This window comes from Mauremys reevesii, linkage group 1, assembly GCF_016161935.1.
Source record: "Mauremys reevesii isolate NIE-2019 linkage group 1, ASM1616193v1, whole genome shotgun sequence".
NCBI lineage: Eukaryota > Metazoa > Chordata > Testudines > Geoemydidae > Mauremys > Mauremys reevesii.
The window spans coordinates 231,282,067-231,302,656 of record NC_052623.1 but is presented as its reverse complement, the minus strand read 5'-3'; the positions used below and the strand labels follow the sequence as shown (position 1 = coordinate 231,302,656).

The following is a 20,590-nucleotide window of genomic DNA, read 5'->3' as shown; positions in this document are numbered from 1 at the left end:
CAACCGGTTCTACACCGGCTTCTAAATTTAACAACCAGTTCTTGTGAATCGGCTCCAGCTCACCACCCTGGGATGAAAGAGGATGGCTGGGGCACTGCTGTGAATTCCAGCCAGCTGGCCCAAGTGGAAGTATGGTGCCTTAACTACAAGTCCACCCTTCCTCTTCCATCAGCTCAGTTAATCAATTAGGAGCCATATAGTGTCAGAGCAGCCAGGTCCCCTGTTCACAGCGAGAAAGAGCAGAGGGTGTTGGACCAGAAACTCCCTCGTTTCAAATTGCTTTTAAGGCCGGTTTAAACGCCTCTCAGACCCACTGTGTGCTGCTGAGTTACTGACACCCGGGACGGGCACGGCCAGCCAAGGGGAAGGCAGCTCAGGGCTGACCTTGGCCCCCTGCGGCCTGTGCTGCAGAGGCCGGCGCTAGGGGTGGGGGCGCTCCAGCCAGGCGCCCAAAATGGAGAGTGTTTCAAATCCCTCCCCGACCGGGAGGCTGCGGCAGCTGCTCCCTAGAGACGCTGGTTCCCACCCGGCGGGCCCGGGCTGCGCGCTCCGATGTTGCCTTTTTAGGCCTGCGCGCTGCAGGACGCGTCCGGGCCAGGGGCTGAGGCCGCCGCCCGAGGAACCATCCCCCCGCCCGGGCGCTGGCCCGTCCCCCCGCCCCTGCAGCGGCTGCGTCTCCCGGCGTGCGCTCCCCTCCCACCCCGGCAGCGGGCAAGGCAGGAGCCGGAAGTGGAGCCCGGGGCCGGAGCGGGCCATGTCCCGCGCGGAGCCGCCGGCGGGGGAGGCCGGGGCGGGCGGGGAGGAGGTGGTGCGGATCCGGCTGGGGGACAGGTGCTACCCGGTCTGCAAGAGGAAACTGATCGAGCAGAGCGACTATTTCCGCGCCCTGTTCCGCTCGGGCATGCGGGAGGCGGGGCAGGGGCAGGAGGAGCAGCAGCTGCGCGGGGGGCTCAGCGCCCTGGGACTGGAGCTGGTGCTGGACTTTATCAACACCTCGGGCCTGGGCCGGCTGGAGCAGGAGGAGGGCGGGGAGCAGGAGCCCCCTCTGCTGGAGGAGCTGATCGAGGCCGCCTCCTACCTGCAGGTCACCCCCCTGCTGCGCCTGCTCCTCTCCCAGGTGAGGCTGGGCAACTGCCTGGAGCTGCACCGCCTAGCCCAGGTCTATGGCCTCCAGGACCTGCAGGATGCCTGCCTGGACTTCATGGCTGCCCATTACCATCAGGTGCTGCGGCGACCTGAGGCCCGTCCCCATCTCCTCCTGCCCGGTGCCCTCCGGCAGCAGCTGATGGAGGGGCGGATGAAGGGCACCGCCACCCTCCTGGCTATTGGAGACTTCATGGGTGCCTCCTCTCTGGGCCTGGCCCCGCGCCGCCACCTGCAGGAGGAAGCCCCTTGGTCCATGCTGAGGTACGATGAGGTGGCCCAGAGGTGGCTCCCCTTGGCCAACAACCTGCCCCTGGATCTCATGAACGTCCGAGGCTACGGGTCGGCGATGCTGGACAACTACCTGTTTGTCATCGGGGGCTATAGGATCACCAGTCAAGAGATATCGGCTGCCCACTGCTATAACCCCTGCATAAATGAATGGAGTCAGATGGCTTCAATGAACCAAAAGAGGTAAACCCCCACATGGTGAATTAACAAGATATATCCTTTTGAGTCTGGGTTTAGTCAATACCTACACAAGATGCAGGGCCTGATTCACCACTGCCCTGCGTCTTGTGGAGTCAACTCCATCAGCTCAAGCAGTGCTTGACTCTCCCTTTCTCTTCCTTTTTGCTGGTGTTAATGATAGTATCCAAGGAGCAGGGAGGAGATGAATCAGGCCTCTAGGGTCCAGTAGGCTTTGTAGTCTCTAAATGTCTGTCTTCATTTAAAACAGAAATTCTTGGTAAAATAATGAAGACAAAAGTCTCCTCCCAGTCTCTGTATGGTGCATTTTGGCTCAGTAATGTGGTCTTATACGCATAGAATCCTGTTGGCATCAATGGCATGCATGTATGGAGTGCAGAACGTCTGAGTCCAGATCCACCAAACAGATTACTATTTGTATCGTGGCAGTTAGACATTGTGCTAGGCACTGTACACACGTGCTATAAAACCACAGTCCCTGCCCCAGAGAGCTTATCGTTTAGTATACCTGAGGAAAATGTTTGCCCTGAAATTGGTTCCTTCCGTCATCAACCCCCTCTTCCTGCTCTTACATTGTTTTTAAAAGCTGATGAAGTAGACCATAATTGTATTATAATTGTCAGTGGAAGTGGCCCATGTAACTCAATATTTTTTGTGATTAGTTTTTTATTGATTTTTCATAAAGTAATTGATAATAACAATTAGAAAAAAGGTAAATGTTGCACAGCTTGTATTATGTTTCCAGCTAGTGCATGCTTCATAGGATCACCAACAGAATTATGCAATTACACTATTTTACAAGTTGTTAAAGCTGCAAGACTAGACAAAACTAAGGGAAAGTTTGGGTTTTCTTTTTTAAATTCTTATTATAAAATGGAATATATTTAATGAATACATGCATTCTCTACATTCTCAACATTCTTTTTTTTTTAAAAAAAATAAAGTTTACAGCAAAAACAGCTGAACTCTAAAGTTCGGCATGTAAATAGTCCTCATTGAGTATTTGAAAACTAGAAGATTTTAATAGGCCCTGATTCTGCATTCTCATCTTTGCAGTTAGACTTCTGTGTAGGTGCAGAACACTTGACTTCAGTGGAATTCTGCATAGGCATAGGGGTCAACCCATGCAGTGTCCTATTGAAGTCAATACCTGAGCACGGATCCTACATTGATCAAATTGCAGGATTGGAGCCTTTAGTTGTAAGATGAGCATGACAGGAGAGATTTACTATATCCCATGCTTCTGCTGCACTACAAGTGTGTGCTTTTCAAAACAAGATCTTTTAGTGTTTTTTTTCACCTGTACCTTCCCACTCCTGACCAGCTCTCCTCCCATCACCCTTTTTTAATTAATTGTATCTGAAATGATGTAATGTATTTATTGTCCTCAAATTGCTATTGGATATAACATTCATGCTTATGTGGATCCAGGGGTGTTGGGACAATTTTTATAGTGGGGGTGCTGATCATAGAAACCATGTATTTGGTGTTTAAGTGCATCAAGCCAGGCAGTGCGTTAGCACCCCTAATTTCCACCACCACTGCATGGATCAGGTCCTGCAGGCATCCCTTTTTCTTTTTCCTCTGCCTGTTTGAGTGGGAAACTAATCCCAAGACTAACCCCTTATCTTGACCTAGAGAGAAGTTGATCCCTAGTCTTCTAAGTATTTACAAGTAACAAGTTTGCCTCTGAGAAGCATGCATTGGTGCTTTCTTTCTTTTTCCTATTTAAAACACCTAAGTGCAGAAACATTAAGCCTGTGCAAATTAAAATGTTTAAAAAGTCAGGAAATGCAAAATTAAAGGTTCGTGCAGCAGCAGCAAGTTGGACATGTTGCATATATGTAGTGTATTTTCTCTTCCCATTTTCCTTGTTTGTTGTATTAGATAATACAGGTAAACTTGACAATCTGATTATCTAAAATTTGAGTTATCGCAAATTACTTTGTGAAATTGATATTATGATAAAATTTCAGATGTTCCCTGAGTTATATGCATAGTCAGAGTTTACCTGTAATTTACTCTCCTGTTTAATGTATATCACAAACTATAAAGGATGTGCAACATGCCTGAGTTAATATTGCCATAGGGACTCTAAAGTATGCATTTCCTGAGACTTTAAAAGAAATGGTGATATCTTAATATTAACCTTTTTTTTTTTTTTTTTTGCTCCATGAGAGAAATGACACTAGATAAAAATGTAGGCCAAGATTTTTTTTTTTTTAAAGGGTGCTTGAAGTTAGGGTCCTAAACCCATCTTTAGGCTCCTACATAAGTGCCCTTACTTTCAAAAGTGCCCAGCACCCTGTGACTTTAGGCCACTTATTTAGGTGCCTAAGAATGGATTTAAGCATCTAACTTTAGGCACCTTTAAAAAAAAAAAAATCTTAGCTCTGTTCTCTTATCAAGTTCTGCAGGAGCAATCCTACTCTAATCTGAATGCATTGATTGATTGCTTATATTTTATGATGACAAAGGCCAAACACTTGAACATCTTATATCAATGAAACAAACAAGAAAGTATAGGTATTACAGCATAAAAGGACCAACAGTGAATCCACTGTCCCACCTCAGAAGCTCCCATCCTAGTTATGAATCAAGCCAACAAGCTTTTGAAAGCCTGACTCTTCTCTCTTTTTAGCTTGCTTGCTTGGGTTTTTTATGGGATTTAGTGGCATAGTATTTTAGCATTTTATAAGCATTAATCAATGAAGCATCAGAGACATTATCCTTACAATAACCCTGTGAGTAATGGGGAGTTATTTTACAAATGTGGAACTGGAGTACATAGATTTAAGTGACTTGATCAAGATTACAAAAGAAATCAGTGGCAGAAGCAGGAATAAATCCCAGATCTCCAAAGTCTCATCAGGTTCATAACCACAAGACCATTCTTCCTATTCCAGAGGGCCCAGTCTCATTCACTATACACCATCCAACTTTTGCATTGAAATCTGGCAAGGGCCTTGCTGAAAATACAATGTGTTTGGCATGCAAACTAAGACCACATCTTAGGACTGTCAACATGTGGGCCCTTCCCTGAGGATGCCTTGCCGCTAGCTGTGGAGAATTGAAGACAAGAGTAATCCAGCAGATCATAATCCCTGCAGTAGTCTCTCTTCTCTTGAGATCCTGGATTCTCGTCAACCTGAGACAATTCTACAGAAGTGCTTCTGCCTCTTGGGTATATAGTGGCAGCCAATGAACACGCAACACTCAGACCAAACAGTCGGGGGGAATTTTTCCAAGGGGACTCTTTCAAAGGTCTGTTTTTATGAAACATGCTTGGGGTCTTTAATGCCTGCATAGAGTAGATCAGGCTTGTGGTTTTAAAGTCTCGTGTACTTTACAACATCCCCCGTACGCTTGTCTTTTTAATCACATGTCTGAATATGTATGCCATGCGTCAGAATGGAATAGCAGGTGAACAGTCCCACCTCTAAACGGAGGGCTGTATAACAAAGATGAAGACACTGCCTCGGCCAAAGCTGTCCTAGAACTTCATGGCATTTATGCTACACAGAGGGATGCTGCAATAAGAGCATGGTTCATTGTACGTTATATTTTTAGTGTGTTACTCCTGGGGGAATTCTGTGCCAAAAAAAGTAAAAATTCTGCACAGTCTTTTAAAATTCTGCATATTTTATTTGTCAAAATAATAGAGTATAATCACTCTGGTTTCAATTATTTCGGTAATTTTATACAATGGGTGGAGAATGGGAGTGGGGAGCATTGCAGAAAATCCCCAAACCCCCTTGCTTAATAGCAGGGCTTTGGAGCTGTGCTCCGGCTCCGCTCCAGCTCCAGGCAAAAACCTGAAGCTCCACTGCTCCGGGCTCCAGCTCCGGGCTCCGCTCCAAAGCCCTGCTTAATAGTAACGTAGCTAGGTTTGACCCTTTATTTCTAGTTATTAGTCAACAAATATATGCAGCCATGTGCTCAGTGTTGCATCATAGGCAACTGAAGAGAAAGTGAGGGCTGGGGAATCAAACTCACAATTTGTAATGGCTACTGACCATCTCCAGAAATGGCAGTAACAAACAGTTCATGGACACATTTTGATAGGAAATGTTTTCAGTCCAAAAATTTAGACCAGTTCTAATCACAAAAGCACCATAAACATTTATAAGGCCATACTGTCCTTTACACCGCTCTGGCAATGTGAAGGAGCCTTAAAATTGTACACCTGTTTTATACCTCTGGAGGAATTCATAAAGACAATAGGAACAATTCACTAAGCAGGCAGGCTGCTACATTCTGCTCTGCCTGAGGGGACAGAGCCTGCCCCATGCCTGCCTCCTCAGAAACACCCTGAAGCCCTGCCCCTCTACGCTGAGCGTGCTGCAATTGCGAGCGAGAGGGACAGAGTGTCTCTCTCTCTCTTTCTCTCTTGCATGACTGCCTAGCCCCACCCTCCCGGTGATGATTTACATCTCTACCAGCTGCTCTGAGCCAACCAGCCTGTGCTGCCTGGGAGGGGCACATGACTGCTCTTGCAGCTTCCCTGAGCTTTCCTGTCAGAAGTCATTTTTCTGCGGGGAAGCAAAGAAATCTGAGGGGGGACATGAATTCTGCACATGTGCAGTGATGCAGAATCCCCCCCCCCCCAGGAGTAGTGTGTGGAGTCTTAGTCAAATAAACAGGCCATTTGCTCAGCATGCTTCCAAGGAAGGGTAGTCACATGTTCCTCTGTTGAAGGGAGCTTGGATCAATTGGTACTATAATATTCCATGGATCAATATTGCATACGCTGAGGCAGGGTTCCTGGACCCACTGAAGTTGGTGGTTTGACTCTGGTTGACTTTTTGATGGGCCCTGCATTTGGTCCAAAGTGAACTGAAATACTTCATGGCCAAAAGAAGTAAGTTTAGGAGTAAGGTAATTAATTGTGCTGAATGGCTACTAATAAAAAGATTGCCCTACCCTTAAAAATGTCCTGGATTTTATAATCAAGTCCTAAAGATTATTTACTAGTAATTCCAATCCAGTTTATAGCCATGATCTAACCAGCTACTTATGCGCCTCATCACCATAGTAACGAAGTGCCCCACAATCAGTAATAAGTGTTGAGAAGAGAAAAATCCGTGTCTGGTAGACCAGTGTTATCCCCATTTTACAGATGGGGAACTGATGCACAGGGCAGATTAAGGGCTTGCTATGTGTCATGCAGGAAGTTTGTGGCTGAGTTTAACCCAGGTCTCTTGAGAGCTTGTCCGGGGCCTGGCACTAGATCATATGTACTACCTCTGTGGTTAAGTTGTTCAACAAGCACTGTTGTATTGAAACATAATCTTTATAAAACTGGTTTGAGTGTTATGAGCAGGGATCCTAGTAATCCATTTGCCACAGAAAAACACAGAATTGCCTTTTTTCAGACAATTTTTAGTTTTTATATTTTGTGAAACAATAAAAACATACATGAATTACATTTTACTGAAAGGATCAGTGTCACTTATTCAGTGTGCACAACCTCCCCCTCTTGTGGTTAGTTTTTGAATGTGCTTTAAATTTCCAGTGGAACCCCGTTTATCTGATCTAATTGGGACCAGGGCCAGATCGGATAATCAAAAAGTCAGATCATCAGGAGAACTGGCAAAGAGCTTTCTATCCCTTATTTTAAGATGGGGAGGAGGGTCTCCAGCTGACTGCCCAAGCTCCATTCCTGTCAGCCCCAGGCAGCTAGTGGTTCGGTTAATACAGAGAGCTGGACAACAGAGGCTCGGCTAAATGAGGTTCTACTGTGTATCAGAAAAACATTTTAAAAAAACAAGGAGTCCTTGTGGCACCTCAGAGACTAACAAATTTATTTGGGCATAAGCTTTCATGGGCTAGAACCCACTTCATCAGATGTATGAAGTAAAAGATACAGGAGCAGGTATAAATACATGAAAGGATGTGGGTTGCTTTACCAAGTGTTAAGTCAGTCGAACAAGATAAATCAATTAACAGCAGGATACCAAGGGAAGAGAAATAACTTTTGAAGTGGTAAGAGAGTGGCTGATTAGACAGTTGACAAGAAGGTGTAACTTTTGCGTAGAGACTGTCCGGTTTGGCCAATGTACATGGCAGAGGGGCATTGCTGGCACATGATGGCATATATCACATTGGTAGATGTGCAAGTGAACAAGCCCTGGATGGTGTGGCTGATGTGGTTAGGTGTGTAGGCACCGGGGTTTGTAGCAGGGTTTGGTTCCTGGGTTGGTGTTTTTGTTGTGTGGTGTGTAGTTGCTGGTGAGTATTTGCTTCAGGTTGGAAGGCTGTCTGTAAGCAACTACACACCACACAACAAAAACACCAACCCAGGAACCAAACCCTGCTACAAACCCTGGTGCCAACTCTGTCCACATATCTATTCAAGGGACACCATCATAGGACCTAACCACATCAGCCACACCATCCGGGGCTCCTTCACCTGCACATCTACTAATGTGATATATGCCATCATGTGCCAGCAATGCCCCTCTGCCATGTACATTGGCCAAACATCTCTACGCAAAAGAATAAATGGAAACAAATCTGACATCAGGAATCATAACATTCAAAAACCAGTAGGAGAACACTTCAGTCTCTCTGGTCACTCAATAACAGACCTCAAAGTGGCAATTCTTCAACAAAAAAATTTCAAAAACAGACTCCAATGTGAAGCTGCAGAACTGGAATTAATTTGCAAAGTAGATACCATCCAATTAGGCCTGAATAAAGACTGGGAGTGGTTGGGTCATTACAAAACCTAAACTTAATTTCCCCAATACTAATTTCTCCCTACTGTTACTCACACCTTCTTGTCAACTGTCTGTAATCGGCCACTCTCTTACCTCTTCAAAAGTTATTTCTCCTCAGTATCCTGCTGTTAATTGATTCATCTCGTTAGACTGACTTAACACTTGGTAAAGCAACCCACATCCTTTCATGTATTTATACCTACTCCTGTATCTTTTACTGCATACATCTGATGAAGTGGGTTCTAGTCCACAAAAGCTTATGCCCAAATAAATTTGTTAGTCTCTAAGGTGCCACAAGGACTCCTCGGATTTCTTGCTGATACAGATTAACACGGCTACCACAGAAAAACATTGTGTTCAACTGATAACTGTATATATTGTGTCTGGGGAAACTGAAATTCAGAGTTTCTTTTTAATCACAGAAAAAGGTGGAATTGGGGGGAGGGGTAGTTTTTGTTTTTTGTTTTTTGTTTTTTTTTTTAAATCAGAATTTTGGCTTTTTTATGACGGAAAACGAGGATCCCTGGTTACGAGGAAATAACTTCACATGGAAAGTCATGCTCTTGGGGCCCAGTGGAGTTAGAGAGAAAAAAACACTATCTCTGAAAGAGAGAGGGAGATAACAGCAAGGAGCTTTAGGGATTGTGTAGTGATAAACAGAGTCCTTTTTGTTTTACTTTGTGATGCTGCCAAATGAAATTTACTAAATATTTTGCCTTTAGAATCCCTGCCTTTTGAGCCAACCTTGGCTGTATTTTTAATTGTTGTTTTGCTCCAAAATGAGTGATGTGTGTCGTTTTTGTTTGTTTGTTTGTTTGTTTGTTTGTTTTTTCCTGGTAGATAATATCCCAGGTTTGAAAGGCCCTTGTAATCACCAGCCTGAGAGCATGCAGATGCATATGGAACAGTGCTTATGGGAGCAGTCTGTACCTGAGCTGCTGCCACCTGCAGGGCTTCCATAGGGAGACAAGAGGAGCTGCTCCTGGTGAAATCCATAGAGGACTAGAAGATGTTCAGGCTGCCTCCTGAAGAGATCTTCTTCTCTTCCCCACTTCTGTCCCTTCACTCCCAGTTCCTGGGTATCAGGAATTACTGCAAACACTTCTACTCTAAAAGCCTTAAGGCCAGATTAATCCCAGACATACCTCTTGCTCTGCCAAGGCCCCAATGTGGGATGCAATACATGAGAAAGATCCAAAATAAAGGGTACAAACAAAGTATACTTTCAGTCATCCGAACGGCATGGGGGACACGGATTTTATGTGGATAATCAAGAGTTTGGATAATCAAGAGGATAGGAGCTATTCAGTAGCAGGGTGGCCTCCCCTGCAGCTGGGGGCTCGTCCTACTCCTCCTCACAGTTCTGGCTGGGGATTTCTGCTCTGCCTCATTAACTCACTTCCATGACAGGGGGGGCCGCACTGGGCTTCCTGTGCTGCTGGAGGGCCAGTGACACCTGATTCCTGCAGGTGCAAGGTGTGGGGAAGAGCAGAGACCCTCACCAGGATTCTGCTCTGCCCACTCGGATCACAGCCTTCCTTGTTCCTGCAGAGATTGGGTGTCATCAGCCCTGTGGCAGTGTAGGGAGCCCTCTGCAGCGCCACTATTATGGCCCTGCTCAATCACTCCCATCACAGCAGGACCACAGAGGGCCATTCAGCAGCAGGGTGGCCTTCCCCAGAGTTGAGGGCTCATCTTCCTCCTTGCAGTCCTATCTGGGGGGGTCTCTGCTCTATCTGCTGTATTAGCCAAATCCTTTCCTTGTCCCCCAGCATGAGAGACATGGGGGGCAAGGAAGGGATTGGATAAGAGGATTTCGGGCATAAATGGGGATATACTGTACTCACGCAGGAAACCTAAAATGCAGTGGGATTTATAACTGTAAACACCTCTTCTGGTAATCACACTTTCATGAGTCTCTATCGCTGATGTAAATAGTTTTCAGCTATAAAAATAAGGGGGCAACAAATCTGTATGTAACCTTGGCATTAAAATGAGTGACATCCAAATGAGGGGCATTTGAAAGGTATGATTCCTGGTGTAACTCCATTGAAGTCAGTGGAGTTACATCAGGAATGGATTTGTCCCAATATTGAGATCAGTGGTTCCCAAACTGTGGTCCATGGAACACTGGCTAGCGGTTCTGGGAAGGTGGTTTGTTGTATGGTGCTTGCTTTCCTTGTTTCTAGCTGCTGAAGCACATTTGAAAAAAAAAAAGGTTAAAAAGGCATTAAATACTTTCCTAATGTCAGTTTTCCATAAAAGCAATTGCTGTAATTGGCACACAAAGGCAAGTGGTTGTTCAAAGCAATCTCTCTATTAAGTTTGGATCCAAGCGTTGACAAAGTATGATCAGTGCCTGTGAGTAAAATAAATATTTTAGTTAGTGTTTTAGGTAAATTTTCCGTATTTGAGGGGTATGCTCTGAACAGCGTGGTAACCAATGCTGAAATCAGATATGTAATCTGAACACTTTTACATGAATATCTGACGGGAACCCCTTCTAGGCTAATAGGAGTTGAAGATTGTGCCATACATCATTCACAAAGTAATCTTCCCTAGATTTGCAACAAGGCCTCCAGTTATACAAACGCCATCAGACAAATGTGATATTAATGATCTCCCTACAACTAAAGCAGCAAGGGGCCACATTTTCTTGTGATTAGAGCAGCTAAATCTGACTAAGACCTGAGTTCTATTCCATTATGACACTGTGACCTTTTATTATTCATTTGTCTTCTCTATATATTAGCTTTCTTCATTTGCAAAGTGTCTTGTGGCCATCAGATGAAAGAAATTGTTTATGCCCAATTGAATTAATTTTATAAGACCAGAGCTCTGCTCCTGACTCTCCATAACACACAAACACACTGTAGACTTGCTAACATTTTACTAATTTTAAAGGATATGCTTAATTTCTAAAATGTACTTATAGTCAACCTACAGTTCTTCAGTTATGGACCTCCAGGAGTGTATATGTGTATATTTGTTTTTCTTCCTGCTATAGCATTTAAAATAGGTACTCCTCTTTGAAACTCAAATGTTTTTGCAAGTAATCGCTCTAATTTCATACTCATTATTGCCACTTAAGTCCAGATTCTTTAAGCTGGAAAACATAATCACTGTAGACTTGAGATGTGCAGAGTAACTTAATAGTAAACGACAGCACAAACAGAATCAAAAGCAAATAATTCTTTCAGAGAAGCATTTTAGTTTCCAGAGCCATCTCAGGATTACAAGAACAAAATGATTCCACCTGGAAGGAGACTTCCCTCCTCCCTCCCTTACACTTCTCCAAATATATTTAATACAAAAAAAATTGCAGGGCAATCTGCTGCCAGACAACATTCATTTTGTTCAGACAAAACCATGCATATCTACTTTAGGCGGTATTCTTACTGACTTGTAACCTCATGCTTGCACTGAGTGGAACTCGCCTTTTGGTGCACAGGGCAGCACGTAGCTAATGTACCACTAAAGCCTTTATGGGCTTGAATGGGGTATTGCATTGGCCTTATGCTGGTCCAGTGCACAGGGATAAATTTCACTCATTGAATTTATTAGGAGTATTGCCTGAGTAAAATTTGCTGGATCTGGCTCGGAACAAGTTGTGCTGAAGGAGCAATTTTATTATCCATTGATCCCGTTCTGGATCTCTTTCCCATCTTGCTCCTTTGCTTCAGTTTTTATGTGTCTTCCTATCTCCCCTTTTTTCCCAGTCTTTGGAATGTTTCTCCATTTTTTTTTTAGAGGCACAAGTTGCAAAGTGATACCCTAATCATTGGCAAGTTTCCCTTTGCAGCCTGTGAAATATACAGGACACAGTGGATTAAATTGGAAGGGGAAAACATAGAACTTTGATACGTTACACCAAAAACATATTATTGGTATATTGAGCTCAGCATCCTGTGTTAATGTGTGGTCTCAGAAGAAGGTGTCAAAATATCTAGCCCTGGACTGAAGGGAAGAATACCAAAATGTGTTACTTTCAGGGTGATTGTGGTGGTGAAAATAAAGAGAGAAATATAGAGAGGAGATATTCCTCTTTGTCTTCTGCAGGGTGTCATTCACCCTGTAGTAAAATAAATGTCTATTTATTATGGGTTATTGAGACACTATCACAGACCAGGGACAGTGCTCAATTTCAGGCATTAATCTACTTCTGCATGAAACTCCAGGAACTCTAACTGGAATAAGATTTTGTGTGTGTGTGTGCGTGCATGCGTGTAAGTGAGCGTCTATGCCTATGCCTGTGTGTGAATGCACACGTGCTTCACAACAGAATACACACACAAAAAACACAACACAGCTAGAACAGATTACTCTGTTGAACAGCTACATTTACACTGTATTGATCTGAAATAGAAGTATAAAATTTTAAAAAGGCTCATCATTATTATTTTTTCCTGAATGCCCTCAGTGTTCTCAACCCTCTACAAACATAAAGGATACAGTTCCTGTCCCAAGGAGCTTGCAATCTATTTTGGACACAGACAGAACAGTTCAGACTATAATATACTGGCTGATGGTACAAGTTTGAAGTGTTGATGGGATCTTGGAACCTTCGTAAAAATAATGTCCTTTCCTTTCTTTGTTTTTTCTTTCACATGCTAGCTATTTCATTACTCCAATTTGTGTCTTTTAGGTCCAATTTTAAGCTTTTGGCTGTAAATGGAAAGCTCTATGCCATTGGCGGTCAATCCCTTTCCAATGTGGAGTGTTACAGCCCAGAGCACGACTGGTGGAATTTTGTGGCATCTATGCCAAACCCTCTTGCAGAATTTTCAGCTTGTGAATGCAAGGGCAAAATTTATGTTGTTGGAGGATATACTACAAGAGGTAAGATACATTTCTTTTAAACCCTATTGTTTTTAAAGACCACAACCAATTTGTTCAAGACCAAAATTTAATCTGCCTTTAAAGATGAAGTGAAAAGGTCTAAAAATAAATACAGAAAATAACCTAAGATAAAACACATGGGAAGAAAATAATTGACAGCCAAAAATTAAAACCAGGGTGCCTGTCGTTAAAGTGGCCTGGCTTCTAAAGGAATTGCTTATGTTCGGCACCTCTGCAAATCCTAAAACACTTCAAGGCATGCAGATCAGTCTTCTCCTTTTTAGGGGTTTGGTGGTTGCAGATGAAACAAAGGTCTCAGCAGCTAAAACCTTTTTGTTTCCTTTTAAAATAGCTTTCTTATTGTAATATATTCTCTTAGCAATCTAAGATCACAAACACACTTTTTCATTTAAAAAATAAAATAAAAACACTTCCGTTCATCTTTTAACTGTTACAAGCTGGTGTTCCCATTGCTCTGCCAAGAAAATAAACAGAAATAGCCATCAATTTTATGTGATACAGTTAAATAGAAACCTGCTTCCTTCCATCACTGCTCTAGCCTCCCATTGCTGTGCAGCTTTCCTGTACCTTGTAATGGCAAAAGCAGAGCTGTGTGCATTCCTGCTGACGTGATCAGTGATTGTGGTGCATGGATCGGGAAAGAAATAAAAAGGAAACACTGTTTGCATCTACTGTATTAGAACTGTGGAGGAAAACGGATATACTTAGCTCTGCTCTATTTATCCACACTATAGTTTTCCACAGCACCATTCACTGTAATGTCTCGGTGCTTCACAAGTAAATTAAACTGCATGGTAAGGTCTAGGGGACTTCATGGATTTTTCTGCTTTCCCTCCCTTTCCCCCAGTTAAAGAATGCATTGGCTGAGACCTGAGAATATCTTCTGCAGGGGGAAGTGGAGCAATTTTCAAGTATCAGTCAATGACCAAAGATTAAAAAGAAACACACAAGCTAACACACAGGAATTATTCAGCTAAGCCCCTCACTCCCTTCATACAACTTGGATCATGTAATCAGTGTGCCAAAAGTGGTTTAAATCTTACCCTCTACAAAAGAAAAAAAGTGATCAGAGACTCCAGTCTCAAAAAGGAAAAGATTGTCAATCCAACACTTCCTTGTAAATAAGTTAACACATGACAAGCAGGGTTGGAAGACGTATTGATTATTTAGAACCAGTGTGAAGAACAGATAGACAATCTGTAATACTGATTGACATACCATAGACCTCTACTGATGTGTTTGGGTTTTTGCATAAACATCTCTCCTTTGTTTCAGACAGGAATATGAACATCTTGCAGTACTGTCCCATCTCTGACTGTTGGACCAACTTTGAGCTGTGTGATGTCCACATTCGCAAACAGCAGATGCTCTCTGTCGAGGAAACCATCTACCTGGTAGGGGGTTGTATTCATGAACTGGGACCTAACCAAAAATCCAGCCAAAGTGAGGACATGTTAACAGTACAGTCTTACAATACTGTTACCAGAGAATGGCTCTACCTCAAGGAGAACACGTCCAAATCAGGTCTCAACTTGACTTGTACTCTCCATAATGATGGGATCTATATAATGAGCAGAGATATTACGCCATCTACAAGTTTGGAACACCGGATTTTTCTTAAGTATAATATATTTTCAGACAGTTGGGAGTCACTTAGACGCTTTCCGGCCTTTGGACAAAACATGTTGGTCTGCTCTGTATATTTACCCAATATGATAGAAGTGTAATTACACCATTTTTTTCCTTTCACTTCATCAGCCATTTTTGGAAGAAATAAATTATTTTCATTTCTGAATGGGACATGGTCACATAGCCTATGCATAAAATACTGGTTCTGTTTAAAAAAAAAAAAAGTTGCAAAACTCAATATTAATAGAGATGTTTCCAGGATTTTTGAAAATTTCAGTTAAACTTACTTTTTGTTGTTGTCTTCAGTTTAAATGATGCCAAGCAGTGTGTGCAATCCAGATACAACAGCACTGTGTTGGTATCTCCCTATAGTTTCTTATGAAACACCCATGTAGGCACTGGGCACATTTGCACAAAGATTTAAAAGAGCTCCCCTGGGTATTGGATGTTCTTTTAATGTAAGTTGGTGACAGGCATTGAACTACTCCCTACATTTAAAAAAAAACACAGGTCAGGGGGCACTAAACTCAAAATGGGGAATGTCTGCTCAGCTGGAGAAGTGATTTTTAAATGTATTTTTGATGTGTTCAGTAAGCTTCTCCAAATACGCAGCTGTTAAGATCAATTTGTAGAAACAAGGGAACAAATTGGGGCAGGTTACGTGGCAGTAGAACGCGCATGAGCCCCAGAAGCCTAAGCAGGCTAGCACCACCCTGGGGTTGGTCAGCCGCCTGTACAAAAGGAGTGCGGAGCAGCTCAGAGATGTGATGAGGAGAGGTGAACTCATGTAACTGAACTGTCACTTGAGTATCTCTGTGTGAATCCTTGTCCACCTTCCCAGCAGACGGTGTTATATGGGTTACTCTAGCCTGTGGTCTATGGAAATCCCTTTTCTGCCTCATAGGGAAGGGACAGGCAGAGATGAACCTCTGACTTTTCATAGGTGCTAATTTGGGGGGATTTGGGAAGAGTCACTTTTGGGGAAGAGGGTTGCTGTCCTCTCCTCACAGCCCCTCTCAAATTGCCTGGGGGGATCTTTAGTCCAGTTGGATCCTCTTCTCTCGCTAGTTGACAGTTCTGAAGAGCCTGTTCACTCTATGTGCTTGGGTGGCATTTACAACTCCTCCCCAGGCAAAGGGGAGAAATAGGACAGTCATGAAAGTCTTACATGCGCAGAGCCCACGCCACAGCTTTCTCACATAGCACGGGTACTGCTGGTTCCAGGACTGGGCCACTTATCCTTGTGTGTTCAATGACAGGGGATGATGGAAAATTCAAGCTTATCCCTTGCAGTGGTTCAGTCAGCACAGAAGTCAAGCTTCTTTTTTGGCTGCAGAGAATATGTGCCTGCAGGTTTTGTGCCCGCAACATGAACTGCCAGTGCAAGTTTGACTACAGCAATCAGGAGGCCTAGGCACTCAGGTTTGTGCTTGCAGTCCAACTGGGCGCATAAACATGTGAGTGGTCGTGGTTTTGAAAATGTGTCACACAAGGAGCAGCTGCCTCTGTTATACCAGTAGAAGCAGGCTAAGCAATCTCCAGTGTAGAAATAAGGTGACTAGAATGGAATAGCTGAATAAAATCCCTATTTTATATTTTCAAAACACGCCGTCTCAGTGTCTTAGGATAGATGTGAGCAGGAGACCATTAACCCACGACAGCTTTCCCTTACACACATTATTTGATGATTTGTTTTCCTTCAGTTCTCTGCAGTACTAGATATTTTTCCCTAGCATCTCCCAAAGGCACCCCAGATCACAATCAGAACAATATACATTGGAGATCTCTTCACAGCGGAGTCAGTCAGTCTGCATTCTGTGGCTTAGTGACTTATGTGCTGAATTGTTTGTGAAGAGCTATCGCTTCCAGATTCTCACCCCCTGCCCAGAGTAATATCTCCGAATGACAACTTTCAAATCTGGTGTCCATTAATCCAATGACTTCCAACCCAAGCTGGGGTTTTAAGAGCTTTGTTTTGTTTCTTGGGAGTGATTGTTCCTTTCACGGTGGCCGCCTACTATATTAGGTTAATGTACAGTCAACTTTATCATTCTCTAATACCAAATGAAGAAAATCTCTCTCTGCAGGTCCTACTTTCTGCACTCTGTGATCAGATGACTATTTTTAAGGTCTGATGAGCCAGCAGTGGTGAGTTACATGGGAGTGGTAGCTGAGACAGTAGATGACATGTATTTTGGGGAGTATTCAGACATTGGTATCTCTACTTCAAATACATCCAAATTGGCATAGCTTTAATGCAGTGGTGGGAAGCCTGGGGCCCATCAAGGTAATCTGATTACAGGCCGTGAGGCATTTTGCTGACATTGACCATCCACAGGCACCGCCCCCCGCAGCTCCCAGTTCTCGTCAAATGAAACATCTGGACAGTGTGACAATGCTGTGGGACCATATTGAACCAGGCTGAAATAACCATTGCACAAAACATTTTTTCTTTCGGGGAGAAACTCGTGGTGTGTGGCCCTCCACACCTCAGAGAAGAAATCCTAATGACTGTCCCATTCCAGTCTCCTTTTCTTTCCATCACTTTAATATTCCACATACGGTATCGTTTAGCAGCTACAGCCCTTCTAGGCAAGGCAAACTGGCAGAGGGGCTCTTTTCATAGCTCATCAGCAAACTGCTTCTCAGTCAGCCAATGGAAATGTTGTTGAGGGATGCAAGACAATCTGTTACCTCCCTTGGTGGGTAAAACGGTCTTAATGTAAGGGACAATTAAACTTCCATTGAATGGCAGCTATGTAAATATACTAAAATGAGAGGCCATGTGGTCTACTTAATTGAGCACAGGACTGGGAATTCCTGAGTCTTAATCCCAGCTCTGCCCCTCACTTACTGTGCGGCCTTGGATAGGTCACTTAGCTCCTTTGTGTCTGTTTTCCCCAATTGCAGACTATGGATAGTAACACTGGAGTGTTGAAGTTTAATTGATTAAACACTTCGAACATGTAAAGAACTACATACATGCTTAGTATTGTTATTTATTTCATTATTGAAACTGTCTTGTGGGAGGTGTTAGGACAGAAAGCAGCAAGGAATCCCACCTTGCTCTAGATTAGTTATCTTCAGAAGTGTTTACAATCTTCTCTGTATCTCTTAAAAAATTTGTCTTTCCATTTGTCAGGGTTTTTTTTTGTTTACATAGTGGTTCTTTTTCTTTTCTTCACATTATCAGCTCTAGCTTACCTCAGTTCCCCTGCCCCCACCTGCCTTTTGTGTTTTAGCCATCCATCCTCAGTATCTCTTCTTGTCCTTCATGTCTAGGCTGTGTACCCAGGCATCAAGCTTTCATATTTCCTCATGGGCACTGTCTTTGCTTCATGGGCCAGTTCTACTAGATAGTGAAAACTGGAAAGAGTAAAAACTGACTGTACAACAGAGGACAAGTCTAAGGGCTTGTAAAGATCACTGAGACGAAGGCAAGGAGAGATCATCAGACCTATAGTTTCTGCCTTTCCAGGTATGGTCTGTGGTTTCAGTATGAAATAAGATTTGGATGATATTTAAGCTTGTTTTCCACATAATTTCCCTGGCCAATTTCCATAGCTTTCCCTCCCTGCCCTGCTAGTTGACCTTCCATGTCTGTATTTTCCCTTCTTTGAAGTTTTTGCTTTGCTACATCCATTGTCCAGCCTGTTTTGCTAAAGTTACATGATACCAGTTTGTCAGCCTTTAGAACTTGGCCATCTGCCTCTCACACTGTGCTGTTCTTACCAATAACCAGGATGAAACAATGGACCCATCAATATGTAGCCTCCGTAGAGCATTTTTATTTCTCTAACTTTGGACTCCTAGCAGAGGAGAGGGCTGCAGAGCAACAAATGTTGCTTTTATCGAATCCTCATTTTAGTGAGAAATGACACTACAGTTATTCAGAGGCTGTGACAAGACTGGTCTGTGTCAGAGGCATAAAGCGAATGGAAGGCATAGCATGTAAAGACACTCAGCTCTTTACATGTTCGGATGCGTCACAAACAGTGATGAATCCTCCCCACATTCCCTGCTAGGCAGGTACACGCAGTAGGTGGTGTTATGATCTGGGGCAGCTCTTTAAGGGTAAAGATTGGAGTGGTGAGTTCATAAGCAGCTCTCAAGAATTCCTTTCTGAAGGCAGTAACCTTGAGTGTCTGTAGTAGATTTGATTGATTTTGCACTTACAAGGATGACCAAAGGGTGGCTCCCAACACCCACAGTAAGTTTTAGAAACAAAACACAAACCTTAAGGTAGGGAGAGTTGAAACATTTCCCCCTGATATTCTAATTAATGTTGACATTCTGTACAGATTGTATGTTTTCTCTCTGATACGCTCGGTGCCTGTTTCAGTGTAAAGTATGTTTCTTATCCAAAAGGGGGAGAAGATGCTGGAAAAGGAGTCTGGCCTTTGTGAGATTGTTCTTTCACCACCTTTAAAATTGGTATTGTAATGCATCATGGGGTGTGTGTTTTGTTTTTTCCTGATGGTGTTGATGTTACCAATAAACAAGTACTGTATTAAGTAAGCCATAAGAATCTCAGCATTTTTTAACATGCTTTGATTTTTTACTGCAGCTAGAACTATTATACACACACACACACACACACACACACACAATTTCTTAAATGTTAACTCTGCCTGTCAAAAAAAGCACAACTCAACTGAAGCTACTCTGTTCCATTTGCAGAATAGGCACTGTGGCCTTTTGGAAGGTCCAGTTCTGCAGGATGCTGAGTGCCTTCAAGTCCCATGCTCTCCAGTGGCAGATAAAAGCATTCAGCTCCTTGTAGTTTGTCAGCGCTCACAGACTTCTCCGAGGTTCACTAGTTTAAGGACATGTGAGCTCTTCTAACCCCTCACTCCTTTTTTTAATTGTAACTTGTGACTATTTCAATGTGTGTGAAAAATTTGTCACTGTGTCTAGAGGTGACAGATGGACTGTAATAAAGTAATATTTTTCAATTAATAAAATGGACCCTTCACTTCCAACAGTGCTAGAATGTGAATAGAGCCCAACCAGTCATTCTGGGTCCAGTGATCCTATATTGTTCATACACCCACACAAACCCATCTCTCTCTGTCTCCTCTGATGGATCTCCCACCTTCCTCAGCTACGCTGACTATTCTGGTGTTCTCATTTAGAACAGACCATGTACCATCTTAGCTGACACAAAACTGGAGGAAGAGGTGTTTCTGTTGTAATGCAGTTGCTCCCTTCCTTCCTCCCTCTGAAGCCCAAATGCCTCACTTCCACTGCATGCCAGGGCTCAGAGCTGAGCTCTTTCCTGTCCTCATTGCCAAATCATTGCCAAGGTCAGATTTCTGATGCAGGACTCGTCCTTCTGTGGACCCAGAACTGCCTGCCCCCTTCTGTGCAGCATGTATTTGATGCTTATCAACTCTTCTTGCTGAAGCTGATCTGTGCACCCTCCTCTCTCTTGTTCAAGCTCTTTGTAAAGAAGAGCTAGACATATTAGGGAGTGTTGATAGGTGCTCCAGGGTTAAAGTTGAAATTAGCTTCCCATTATAAAACTGATCTTTACATTTCCTCTTCCTTTCCCTTTTCCCTCTCCACTTTTCCCCTAATAACTTCTCCAAAAAGTAACCGGTGCCCATAACTCTGCATGTCGTGGCTGATCCCCAGATAGGGATTTATGGATTTGGGTAAAATTCAGAGAAAATGGGTTTAATTTTTTTTCCTGTTCACTCTATACAAACTTTGCTAACTTTTTTGACTAGTCACATTTTGAAAAT

At 43.3% G+C, this 20,590-nt stretch overlaps 1 protein-coding gene across 1 annotated transcript; it reads left to right on the top strand.

Moving 5' to 3' along the window:
- Positions 1–19,361, top strand: KLHL42 (kelch like family member 42). The gene is made up of 3 exons (XM_039518246.1): positions 1–1,617; positions 13,000–13,193; positions 14,490–19,361. The coding sequence occupies exons 1-3, from the start codon at positions 455–457 to the stop codon at positions 14,939–14,941; spliced, it is 1,809 nt and encodes a 602-aa protein (XP_039374180.1). The 5' UTR covers positions 1–454; the 3' UTR covers positions 14,942–19,361.
- Positions 19,362–20,590: the final 1,229 nt, after the last annotated feature.